Source organism: Rhincodon typus, chromosome 1 (assembly GCF_021869965.1).
Source record: "Rhincodon typus isolate 14 chromosome 1, sRhiTyp1.1, whole genome shotgun sequence".
Classification (NCBI taxonomy): domain Eukaryota; kingdom Metazoa; phylum Chordata; class Chondrichthyes; order Orectolobiformes; family Rhincodontidae; genus Rhincodon; species Rhincodon typus.
The window spans coordinates 116,866,055-116,880,118 of NC_063332.1; the positions used below are offsets into that span (position 1 = coordinate 116,866,055).

A 14,064-nucleotide genomic window follows, 5' to 3' on the forward strand; every position below is an offset into this window, starting at 1 on the left:
ACTGGGACAACACCAAAATCCTGGGACAAGCTAAGCAGAGACAGGCACAGGAATTCCTAGAAGCCTGGCACTCCACAAAGCATGCTATTAATAAACACATTGAACTCGACCCCATATACACTCCACTACGAAGGAAAACCGGAAGTGAGGCAATCCAGCTCAATGGGCACCAGAGTTTTAAAAACCAGGCGGGAAAACACACCGACGCTTCATCGGAGGCTGCACTGAGGATGTTACCAAGCACGGTAACAAAACGTCTGCGGAACAACAAACCAGCTCGGCGAGCCAACCAACATTAACTTTATGCTAATAAATGCAAAAGCATCCTATATGCCTTCAGAACCATTTTAACTACCTGTCCTGCTATCTTAAGGGACTGGTGGTCATGTACATGAAGGTCCCTCTTATTCATGGTGCTTTCCATGGTCCTACCATTCATTATGTATTCCCTTGCCTTGTTTGTCTGGCCCAAATCCTTCACCACACATTTAATGAGACCAAATTCCATTTGCACGATCAACACTATGGAGAGATGGGTGTCATCATTGACCGGAAACCTAACTGGTCCGAGCATATTCATACGTTGCTACAAGAGCGGGTCAGACATTGTCTGCAGAGAGGGATACACCTTCCAACTCCCCAAACCCTGTTCATCATCTGCACGTTAAAAGTTAGAAGTGTGATGGAATACATTGCAGTTTCCTTGATGAGTGCAGTTCCAGTAACATTCAAGCAGCTCAACACCATTCAAGACAAAGCAGCCTGCGTGATCAGTACCTCACCCAGCATTTTAAACATCCAGTCCCTGCACCACCAGAACATGATCATTTAGTATGCACTGTATGCAAAATGAGCTGCAGCAATTCATCAAGGCTTTTTGGTCAGCACCTTCCAAAGACACAACTCTACCAGCTAAAAGGACAAGACAGGACAGCACATGATTGGGAATACTATCATCTTCAAATTCAACACACCCTGGCTTGGAAATATATTGCTGCCCCTTCATCATCGCTGGCTCAAAATCTTGGATCTGTGCCGATGCATCTCCACAACATGAACTGCAGTGCAAGGGTAAGACTCAATTACACTTTCAGACGGACAATTAGAAAATGGGAATAAATGTTGGCACTGCCAGTGGTTCTCATATCCCATGAATGAAAAAAAAGAAAATCCATAACGTTGTTGCACTGTAATCAAAATAATGCAATGTACTTAGTAGTTGGGGTTTATTTCACTGAATACAACAAAAAAAAACAGCATTTCTATAAATAACTCCTGTATCTTTTTCACAGAATCCCTACAGTGTGGGAGCAGGCCCTTCAGACCATTAAGTCCGCACCAACCCTCCGAAGAGTCCCCCATCCAGCCCCTTGCCCCTACCCTATCCCCGTAACACTCCATATCCCATGGCAAATCCACCTGACCTACACATCCCTGGACACTACGGGCAATTTAGCGTGGCCAATCCACCTAACCTGCACATCTTTGGACTGTGGGAGGAAACCAGAGCACAGCGAGGGAACCCACGTAGACACGGGGAGAATGTGCAAACTCCACACAGACAGATGCTGCCCCTGTGGCATTATTTCAGTCAATGTTCTTCCAAGACATCCCTGATTCCTGGAAACATTTTGTTGCTTTTCCCATTCTCCCCTCCTCATCACATGCTTAATTTGCATTAAATTTCTAACTTTTCCCAGACCTGGTGAAAGCTTATCAAGCTGGAACATTGGGCAGGATTTTCCCATAGGGTTCGAAAACAAAAGGGAGTCCCAAGGTTTTTTCTGTCTTTCTGGAAGGATTATATCATGGAACAGCTGCAGTGCAACAGCAGGGTTTCCAGTTAGAGCCCTGACTATTTAAGTTGTCTACAAAAACTGAAAATGCTGGAGAAACTCAGCAGGACTAGCAGCATCTGTGGAGAGAGAAACGGCGATAACATTTTGAATCAATATGACTATGTTCTGAACATATCAGACTAGAAATGTTAACTCTCTCTCTCTCCATTGATGCTGCCAGACTGGCTGTGTTTCTCCAGTATTCTGTGTTTTTTTCAGTTTTCCAGGATTTGCAGTATTTCACTTTTATTTCAATTGCCTGCCTGCTCCTGGTGATGTGATGCAGTGGGGAGCTGTGCTGTCACAATTCCCCTATTTTCCCATCCTCTGCTCCAGCTCCATTCCTGTCACCATAGGGTCAGGAAAATTCAGTGCACTGTAAAATTTTGCTGGCACCAAATCTCCTTTTTAACTCATCATTGTATTTAAAACTCACGGAAGCTCAACTGACGTTTAACATATTTAGAATGTAATTTGATTTTGCAACAAAGTTAAGCTGTGTATTGCTTTACTCCAGATGGAAAGTATTCAGTCACCTGCTAGAAGTATATTACAGCCAATGTGTTTTGACTTGCATTCTGTAGATTCAAATGAATCACAGATGCTACTTAAAAGGTAGGTTTTCCATTTGGCAATATGATACTTAACAAGATTGATTAATTATCTGATTAATTCCCACTTTGGCAAATTTCAGCTGGGCAGGAAAAGTGTTTATGTTAAGATTGCTAAATTAAACATTATATTCTATGTATGTAATCATATTTTAATATGCTATATAGATGCAACCTGTTGTCAGGAGATGCAACAAAGCAATCATTGATTATAATAAATGTTGATTCATTACTTTCATCTTATCAGTATCATCTTACAACATAAAATTCATAAAATTTAGATGCAAAAGTGCAGGCTACAGAATCATATATATTTTATTCCGTTGCTTGACCATACCGAACTTGTTTTTATTATTGCGAATAAGAGGGACATGTTGCCCAATGCTACTAGTTTAGGATCTGGAAAGTACCTGGAGTATCTCAGATTATCATTGTACGGTAAAGTATCGCAATGATCTGAAGAGCTGCTGGGCAACCTCCACAATAGCAACAAGTTGTATAATGGGTGATAAAAGTCTCAATAGGCCCAGAACTTGGGAGGCTACCCAATGCTTCCTGTCACCCAAAAAATTTCAGTCAGATTTTTGACAGATGGGTAGGCAATGGGAAGGCCATCCACTGCACTTTACCTGCTCCCCCAACTTCAAACCCACTTGCAGCTTAAAATAAAATCCACTCCCATGCTTGCTTTGAGTTGTTCTGTACTGCACTTCAACAGAGAATTTATCCTTCCTGTTGCCAGGAGTGAAAATTTGGTTCAAGCCAAGTGAATATGGTTCCTCAAACAATTGTGGCAAAGTGTGCACACATAGAATTTGGGCTTAGTGAGGCAGAGATAAAAGAGGCCATGGGGAAATCTGTCATTGTTTTATTAAGATGCATGGTGTTAATTTGGACTTTTTGGTCCTGGCTAGCTATCTAAATGTACTGCAGAGTGTTAAATCTCCTCTTCCAGGTACATGGTGTAGAGTATTTTGGGTTCTCATTCTTCATTCAATAGAAGTCTTGAGAGTGGGTATGAGCAAATCTTTCCAGTCCTCCACTAAGATTGGATAATCCACATTGTTCCAACTGGTCCACTGAATTTCTCCATATTACCCTGGTGCGGAGGAGAACAATATTGAACCATGGTTTAAATTGTACCTTGTGGGAGGCTGCTGTGCATTGCTGACACACAGTTCTAATGAAGCTGGTGTACATCAGATGTACAGACCTAGAGAGAAAGGTTAGAATCCTTCTGACTTTACATGACGTATTATTAGAATCTACAAGGTTGATTTTAACTTTCAGGGTTGACGGGAAAGGTGCATCAGCTTCCAATTATACATTCCAACCAACTTTTTTTTTTCCACTGGACGAGAATATTGGAACGAATGTAAGGCAGTTCTCTGATTCACTGCCACCCATTGCTACCACTGGTTTAAGTTAAAATCAACCCTCATCTGTGACATCAACAAAGGTCAGTTCAGAAACTTAGATTTAGCTGTGGCACAAATTCAAGTATTTTATTACTGATCACTAACATCAATGATTATTATCAGAAACCAACATCTCTGAGCTGAGCATTGGTTTGCAGGGGGTATACAAACACAAGTCAATGACTATTAGGCCATTAGCATACCTAGTGAAATCTAAGGAAAGGGAGGAGAGTAAATTGAAGACAGTTACACTAACAGCAGCGGTACAGCACAGCATTACAATGTAACTACTGCTCAAACTACCAATACACTCCAGATCTAAAGAAAGCTTTGAAGGGCACAAATGAAGCAAAAATAAAAAGAAAATAGTAACATACTGTACAGATGAATTAATTTCTGAGAAGGATGTGAGTAAAAGTGCTCTCCTACAATTGTTAGGTTAAAAAAAGTGAGAAAGTTGAATCACGCATGGCTAAACACAATCAATTCTTGTAATACAAATAAAGTACTTTCACATATTCTGAAAACATGAAATTCAGTGGGCCCAAATTAAATCCCTGGTCTCATTGGTGAAATTACATCCGAATGCATTTGTCCAGACATACACAAAAGTGACAGAAACCCGTATTTATGGGACGCGTTTCACATGTAAAAAATTCCAAGGTTTTGCTTTGATATCCATTAGGTAATATTTTTTCCCATAGGGATTACACCAAAAGATTACACCAATATTAATGACTTACCAGAAACTGAGCACTGAGAAGTAAGAAGCAGAACTATTAATCCACCACTGATATTAAAGATTTTGTAACATTATAAGATGAACAAACAAAAGTAGCCATTAATAGCTTTTACTTTCAAGACAGTCAACACAGTATGCTTTTCATGAAGGGACTTGAGAATTTTTTTCCGGAGATTTGAGTTAGAAGAGTGCAAGTGGAAATTCTCATTTGTGCCTGTCATAAGGACACACTGGAGACATTATATGTGAAATGAATTGGAAATCCTGTTGTGCACTTTATTTCAGGTTCACGTCCCTCATTGCCATCAAAGTGAGATTTATTTTTGCATTCAACCTGCATTTCACAAAATGAGGACAGACTGTTCTCCCATGCCAAGTAAACTCTAATTCACTCTATCCGTTGGTGAAATGTTTAAACTAGAGACATATCGCTAATTTTGAAACTATCTGCTTTTACTAAAGCAATACAATTTACAGATTCTACTTTCTGGTGTGTGTTTTGGACAACATGCGGCATTTTGAATTAATTATGCAATATTGATGTGATTTAGCTTGGACTGAGAACATCTTGACTCTACTTTGTGATGCCTGGGATACTTTTAATTTCACAGTCCTTCAATCTGAATGGTTCAGGAGACACACAATTGTTTGTCCCATTTTCCCACATGCCTGGTTTCTCTCATTGTGCCAGTTTCAGTTTGCAATTTCAGCCACGTGCTGTGCAAAAATTGAAACATCTAAATGGGCATTGTGGTCAGATGGCTCAGGGCCTTAATACTAAGCCCAAAACCTGAATGGGCAATCTTTCAGCAGTCAGGCCCAAATGGGACTTTCAGGACAGGTCAAGCACAAAGTATCCGCACGAGACAAAAGCAGGCAAAGACTTGCCCTGGAAAATGAGTCTGGTTGTGTATTGGAGTTTGGCGAGCAGACTCGCTGGTGCCCTGGGTTGCTGCCATGACCGTGTATGGAGAAGGGGAAGACACATCAGAGGATTGACGCCAAGGGCAGCCTCAATGTCTTCCATACATGATATTGGGATCCCATTGCATGTCGTGTTCTTGACCAGGATGATCAGAGAGCCAGAGAACATTCTGGAAGAATGCAGCAGAGAGGGACATGAAGGGAACGCCTGGCAGCCACTCCCTCACCGAAGACTGGAATTAACAATACCAGCCTTGACAATGATATTATTGATAAAGGTTGTCTGTTCAAAATGTAAGCTTACACAGTTGTTATTATGATTATGGATTGCATTTTACCTTTTAAAAACTACTGCCTTCTGACAAAGTGCAAAACTAAAGCTCTGTTGTAAACAATTGGAATAAATGGGGTAATAATAGATAATTTTTCACGGTTTAATGTCACTGTACAATCACTGCAGACAGGAATGGCACACAAGTAGATTAAACAGTTTCATTGAATTTTCCCAAACTGAATAAATCTCCAAACAAAATAGTGACAGTTAGACAGTTGGGACAATCAAATGAGATTAACCCGATCCCTGATTAAGCAACATACAATACAAGCTTGAAACCTTGTTTGTTAAGGTACTGAACAGACAGAACCGAAAGATTTGAAAAGCAGGAAAATCTGAAGATAGATTACTTTTAAACTGGAATATTCGTATTTTAGGAAACAGGCAAGAAATATAATCTTTAAGCGAGATACATTCAGATCATTTGTTTGAATTAATCCAATAACTTGTCTGACCAGCAACATAAATGATAATTCAAAAAATATACTAAGAAACTGAAACAAATATGAAGGTTTAAATTTGAACAAACCAATTGTACATTTGATACTGGTCAGGGCAAGCTTAAAACCTCCCCTAGAGGAAGAAACTCAACAAAAAGAATAAATAAAATTAAGATCATAGCCAAATTATAGACAAAATTACACCTGAGAAAAACAAACTGAAAAGAAACCGAGACAAAAATTTACTTTTGAACACGGACAGGATTTTCCTATTTCAGACAGGAATCTCGAATTGGGACATTCCACAATGATCAGGCCTCCTGGCCACCAATTCTACTCTGTTCTTGTGGTTGTAGGGACTGGCTGGAGGGGCCAACACCCACCTGAAGTAGGCACAAGTTGAAAATGGAAATGGGCAGATGCCAAGGTGGGAAAGTTTGAAGGTTCCCTTCCAAAGCTGGAACTTTGGCCTAGTTCTACACACAAATTAGGCAAGCACACAATTCCTTGCCATCAAAATAGATTCCTGTACTCTCCGTTCCACCCAGCCCACTCACCCAGTATCCATATTGACTGAGCTCAACAGTCATATAACAACTTTGGGAAATCATTGACAAGTTCATGAAACTGCCAAAATAAACAATCATTCAATCTCCACCAGAAAAATAGCTTCAATCTTCTCTGAAGAACTGCCACTCAAACATACATAAATAAATGGAATCTGATTATATGACCATAAAATTGTCAAAATAGAAATCCATTTGAAAACATTTCAAAAACATGATCCTGAGGATCTCATTGTACTGTCAAACAAAACAGAGCCCACATCACTCTTGGAAGCTGCATCAAAAATCTCTGCTGATGTGAATATATTTATGCAGTTTGAAGTTCATCTAAGCATTCATGTGATCACACTGCACAACGGCCCTAATGAAACAAGTATAATAAAACCTTAATGATCATCTATCCACTACTTCAAAAGTTGAACAAATAACCAGTCTCTTATTTGATTTCATTCACAGGATGTGGGCATTGCTGGCTTGGCTAGCATTTATTGCCTATCATGGATGGGATGAAGCCAAAGACCATCATGTGGAAAAGTTCTGCTAATTTGAAGATATAGTCTCACAGTTATTCAGCAATCAGCAGGAGCAATCTTGACTTCAGTGGCTCAGCATTCCAACGTACCAAATAACAGGACCCCAAGAGTGGACATGTTTAAGGGCTGCACTGTGGCTAGCACTACTGCCTCACAGCTCCAGGGGACCTGAGTTTGATTCCACCCTCGGGTTACTGTGTCTGTGTGGGATTCCTCCGAGTGCTCAAGTTTCATCCCACAGTCCAAAGATGTGTGGTTTAGGTGGATTGACCATGCTAAATATTCTGTAGTGTCCAGAATGTGCAGGCTAGATGCATTAGTCATGGTAAATGTGGGATTATGGGGATGGGGCAGGGATCTGGGTGGGATGCTCTTTGGAGGGTTTGAGCTGGGCCAAATAGCCTTCTTTCTGCATTGTAGGGATTTATGATTCTAAGATACTTGCACATCACAAGAAGCATTGCAAACAATAACGCCGCATGCAAACGAGAAAGAGTTCATTCCCAACTCTTTGTCCTCCGAGCAAATTATTTCCGTCCCATGCTTTGTCCCAAGGCAGGACTTTCCTCATAAGACAGCTGCAGCTGTGATGTAATTTTTGGAAAATAAGTACCAAAGTACCAGCCTTCCATCACATCAAAACTAGCTGTCATTGTTCATTTCCATACAAGGCATAGTTTCCTACCAGCCCCATCAGACTTACTGGGTAATTTTTATAATTCTAAGACCCTGCCAGAGAACACTGTAAAGAGAGAATATGCAAGTAGGCATATAGTACATACTGTTTCAGTCATTCATTTTGATGGAATGAAAATCATGGGCTGAACGATCATAATTCACAGTCCCCCTGCAATTCACCAGTTCCACATTACAAAATTATTCCAATAGCACTTCCACAAAATCTTTCTAACTGAGTGAGTTTGGATGTCCCAGCATATTCCCTGAACTAGAATTGAAAACAGAGTTGGTGGCCCATTGTAGGATCTGCCTGACTTTTCCTTTCCATTGATAATCATCATTAAGTGTGTGTAATGATTTCCACCAACATTCTTCCCTGACGGAATAATTAGGATTGACCCATACATGTTTTGAGAAAGTACTGAGGGTGTTGTAAAGAAAGTTATACCACTGTTAGAGAGTCACTCTGCGACCCCCAAATTATTTTGAGATCTTCCAACACGTCTTTGGAGGAACCTCTGAACTTCAGGTCCCCCGTTCGTACCACAGACTTGAAACACAAATATCTCCATTTCCAGCGTAGCCTTCAAGCAGGTACAACCTTTTTATGAGGAGAGTCAGAATTTGATCCATAAGTCCCCTATTCAATCAAAATCTATAACCATCACTGCTTGAAGCCACATGAAAGTTACTGCCCTGTTTTAAAAAGCAAATATTGCAGTGAGCAAACAGTACAAATGTATCTCTGACCAATTCTGAAGCTTTACCAACATACCATTTTTGGTATGTTGAAACAGAGAGTGTAATATTACATGTGGTTAAGGGTAACAAGGCAGAATTTTTATTTTACTACGCTGGTAGTAATTTATAGAAGCTTACAGATTTTCAATCCATTTAAAACCATTTGGATTCGACAGTGCTTGTGTCATTGTTCTGCTAAATTACCATTCAGCTGGTGAAGATAAACACCTACCTATATTCTACTCCTGTCTCTTCATCAGTGAAAAAAACAAAGAGTTGGTTTTATTTCTAATCTCCTGTTTTAGCAGAAAACAAAAACTACAAAGATTAAATCAAATTGTGAAACAGCAGCATATACAGAAAAAAATTATACTAGATGTGTGCAGGTAATGTATTTTTTTCAATTTGTTTTGATACCATAAAGAACTGGTAATAATTGGATCGACAAACTGTTCATGGAATACACAAGATTCAATTCAGAACTAAAAGAAAAGAATCAGGAATAAAGTGCTGCAGGCACCATCGCTTTGTTTCATTGTATATTGTTCATTTTCAAATCATGTCACAGAATCACAGAATCCCTACAGTGAGAAAGCAGGCCATTCGGCCCATCGAGTCAACCCTGACCTTCCGAAGAGCATCCCACCATGACCCAACCCCCACCTACCCTATCCCTGCAAACCTGAATTTCCCATGGCTAACCCACCTAGACTGCATATCCCTGGACACTATGGGCAATTAACATGGCCAATCCACCTAATCTGCACACCTTTGGAATGTGAGAGGAAACCAGAGCACCCCGGAGGAAACCCATGCAGAAAAAGTGCAAACTCCACACAGACAGTCACCAGAGGGTGGAACTGAACCCGGGTCCCTCGCTCTGAGAGGCGGCAGTGCTAACCACCGAGTCACCATGCCACTCTTGCACTGAAGGCAGGCATGTTGTGAAAAATTCCAGGATTTTATATTTCCATGTTTGAATGTATCCAATCTCCTTTCCACCACTATCACAAATTATATTCAATGTGACAGTGAGAAAGGTAAAGTATCTCTCTAGAGAGTTACGAGCGTGCACCATAGATGACCATACCATCGTCATCCAATGCTTATTTACTATTGTCTAACTGGATGGGACTGCACTCATCTGATACATTCTTATCTATGCAGTCATAGCCTGCAAATCATCTACAATGGCTTCTCTTCCTGCTTCCACACCTTGCTTCTGCTCATTTGCAATAACCTATCCTTAGCTCCTTCCCAGTTTTTACTGGAAAGCTTCCAACATCAGAAGACACTGTCCAATTGCCATCGGACAAGCCTAATTGCGTGAGCTGAAAATGGGACTTTAGTCTCATTTTGCCAGCGACAGTCAAATAATAACTTTGGCACATAGTTGTCCTAGAATGCAAGGCAACAGATCCCCAAAATCTGATGGCATAGCAGCACCAGCACAGATAGCTGGAGCTCCACTTGGGGGATAAAGGTATGTCAATGGCTGTGTCCCCCCAAATATAGGCAAACGGAATCCGGGGATGCTGGGGCCAGGCAGCAGGCTGATGTGAGGAGGTGGGGGTGAGTAATGTGATGGTTGCTGAGAATAGGCATGCTGCTGCAATCACCAAGACCACCTACTTTCTTGGCTAATCTCCCATATTCTGTCCTTTTAAAACTGAATGCACCAAAACTCAATCACTCATCAACCCGGTGCTTCCTGAGCTGATTCCCAGTTATGCAACGCATTGATTTTAGTATTATTATCCTGGTTTCCAAATTCTCCCAAGGCCTAACCCATCTCTATAATGCCCTTCATCCCTCCAACGTTATGTGCTGTTCTCCTATTCTGATTTCTCGATCAACGTGATTTTTAAAGGCCTTGCTATTGGCAGATAAGCCATCAACTTCCAGAGCCATAAGGTCTGGAATCTCCTTCTTCAACCTCTCTGCTGATTTACCTATTATTCTTCTATAAAGACACTTCTTACACGTCCTTCTTTGATCAAGTGGTTGGTTGTTATCTCTCAAGTCACATGAAGAATGTCAGATTCAAATTCCATTTGACAAAGCTCCCGAGAAGCAGCTTGAGACATTTTACTGCATTAAAAATGCTATATAATACAAATTGTTGTTGTCAAATCCTTAGTCAACCTAGCAAGTAGCACACATAACTTACACTGTTTACGATGAGCTTAATGACTCTCATCACAGATTTTCAGAAATATTATGATGTAGAGAGATAATTTGAGAACATGACATGGATATTTCCAATCAAATTTTTTCCATTTTTCTTTGCTCCTCTCCAAGAGCCACTTATTACTACTGGCATATGGTTTCAAAGCTACTAAGTGGCTTCATCCACTCGATTAAGTAGTCATTCTTTACATAGAAGGTCACACAGTGAGTACTGTGTGGGTACTTCACGATGGACTTCATCAAAGGTAAGCCCAGATCAAGCTTCAAACATGCATGCACATTTTGTAGCAGTAGTCAATGATCTAGAGATCAGGGTGTTATGAAAAGCTCAATGTCGCATCTTGACCACAGCACAGCTGAGTTCAACCAACAACATAAACCAGAGACTGAATCTTGAACTATGTGCCTTGGCACATCGCATATTGACGCATAAGGATACCTTAGGCCAGCTCGGTTTTTAGTTACCATTCTCCAATGTAATATTTTCCAATACAGAGATGCACAGACATGTCATAGAACCCACCTACTTTCAATTACATTTCAATTCCATGCAAAGGAACTTCACACAACATTGATAATCTGCCAGAAGAACTTATGGCCACATTCAACATGGACTTTCTATTTGCAGCACAATGGAACAGAAGTGACAGGAGAGCTGACTTAGCATGAACTTTCCAGCAAAATATATTTTGCAAAGCAAGCAGCACAAGATCCACACAGGTCATTACAGTTTGACCCATAAATGAGCTCTACTAATAGTTCATCATATTTCACAAACAAAAAACAGAAATTGCTGGAAAAGTTCAGCTGGACCGGCAGCATCTGTGGAAGGAAATCAGAGTAAACGTTTCGGGTCGATTGACCCTTCCTCAGTTCTGAGGTCGGGTCACTCGACCCGAAAGGTAAACTGATTTCTCTCCACGGATGCTGCCAGACCTGCTGAGCTTTTCCAGCAATTTATTTTTGTTTCTGATTTATAGCATCTACAGTTCATTCAGTTTTCATCATATATCACCTTCATTCTGGAGTATTAAAAAAAATTCAAACATTTTCTGAAAATTAACACTTTATCATCAAACATTCTGGATCAGATTTTTAAAAGTATTATTGTATTTAAAGAAAGGTATTATTTCTACAATGAGAATGATAATCAAAGTTTTATAATGGCAACAATTCATATCATTTTTATAATATTGTATAGAAAAACATATTTCTCACCTTCCTCATCTGAAACATCCAGAATCTCAGTCATTGTCTCAGGTACATTCAGCTTGTGTTTTTCAGTCACTGTCTACAATAAGCAGAAACAGAAATACAGGAATGTGTCAACTGTTTGCAAGAACTACCAGTAGATGGCAGTAAGCCAGCAATACTCTGTATCTACAATATCTATCGTATTTCAAAAGTTATTCCAACGTACAGCCAAACACACTTACACCAGTTAGGTACCTGTTAATAATTGTTAACAAATAATTCAATAAATAATTATCAGTTTATTCAGAAGGTAACTTTTTTTTGGTTTATTGACTTTCTTCATTTTTCAGGTTTGATTCAAAACTCGAACCACTTTCCCCTCGACCAATAACAATGGAAATTGAATAACAATAACCCAATAATATTGGAATCCCGACTGCCAGTTGCCATGGTGGAAATGAACGGTATGCAGGAGCATTATCTCACCTTTTCTCTGCTAATGTCACAAAATACATTTAGGGTATATGGAAGTTCAGCTTCAAGCAGACTCCAAAAAAAAAATCATGACCTAACTCAAACAATCCGGGTCTGGTCACTCATGCTTACCACAAACAAAAACTTAAAACTTTTGTTGCTCAATGGTTATGAATCCTTTCACCAGGACAAAGCTACAAGTTGATATAAACAGATTGCACAGGGGATGCTATTGACCTGAATATCCATGCGTAACTGATTTTATTAATTTTATTTGATTTCATATACTTGTGGCATTGTCTGAAATGAAAACACATAAATCAGATGTGAACTAATTCAGAATGTTCAAAGAAAAGCATCATGTAATTATTGGGAACAAAGACGACCACCTCGTGATAATCTCTCACTCATCAGAACACTGTGCAGTAGAGGCCTTTGGATCAATATAAGTTGATCAGTGGAAAAAAAAACCAGGAGTCAGATGAGCCCCTTTTTGCTCACGTACTGTCTAACTCCTTAATGTACATTCTTTTCAGATAATGCAAAGACAAGTTCTATATTCACCAGCAGATATTTGAGGTTATGCATTTTCAATTAGTTATTGCATTTAAATGGATCATATTTGACTTTATTACCTATCTCTAAATCCACATTCCTTCCTCTCTTTTTTACCTTGGAATAAGGTCAAACAACAAGGGCGTATCAATAAATGGAGAAGTTACAGCAATGATGCTTCCCGGTGATATCCTGCTCCTTAGAATGCTTTGCTCACAATAGTGGGCACCACTCAAGACTGAAAATGTAATTTTGCAATTTTGTTCAATCAATAGGATGCTGGCTTTCATAAACAATTGTATTGATTAATAAAGGAAGGGATTATTTTATAGATTGTAGTTGCTGGTCCATATACTAAATTCTGAAATTCAGCAGGGTATGTCCCCACACTTTCGTATTAACATTTTTTTTTTAAACAGTCGTAGAGGTCTACAGCATGGTAACAGCCCCTTCAGCCCAACTTGTTCACAGTGCCCAGTTTTCAAAATTTAATCTCGTCCCATTGACCTGCATTTGGTCCATATCCCTCTGTATCCATCCATGAACCTGTCTAAATTTTTCTTAAATTTTTATTATCAGGAAGTCTGTTGCTTTATTCTGAAAATGAATAATGTAAATGTATAGTTATATTTAAATCTGGCATATGCTTTACTTGATTCTAGTCCAACAACTCGGTTAACAGTTGAATTTGTAATACTCGGGGCAGAGCATGACAGATCATGATTTCCTAAAGTTTGAAGTCTATTGCTTTTATTACATAATTCAACATTCTATGAGCATTGTTGTCTAGAGCTCTGTATTGGTTGGACATATGGTGCAGCCAGTT

General features: G+C 39.6%; 1 protein-coding gene across 1 annotated transcript in view; it reads right to left on the reverse strand.

Moving 5' to 3' along the window:
* LOC109928744 (ankyrin-2-like) overlaps window positions 1–14,064 on the reverse strand; it is a 909,810-nt gene that overhangs the window by 130,293 nt on the left and 765,453 nt on the right. The window contains exon 23 of the mRNA XM_048605114.1: window positions 12,234–12,306. Within this exon, the coding sequence (XP_048461071.1) occupies window positions 12,234–12,306 (73 nt within the window). The remainder of the gene's footprint in view (window positions 1–12,233; window positions 12,307–14,064) is intronic.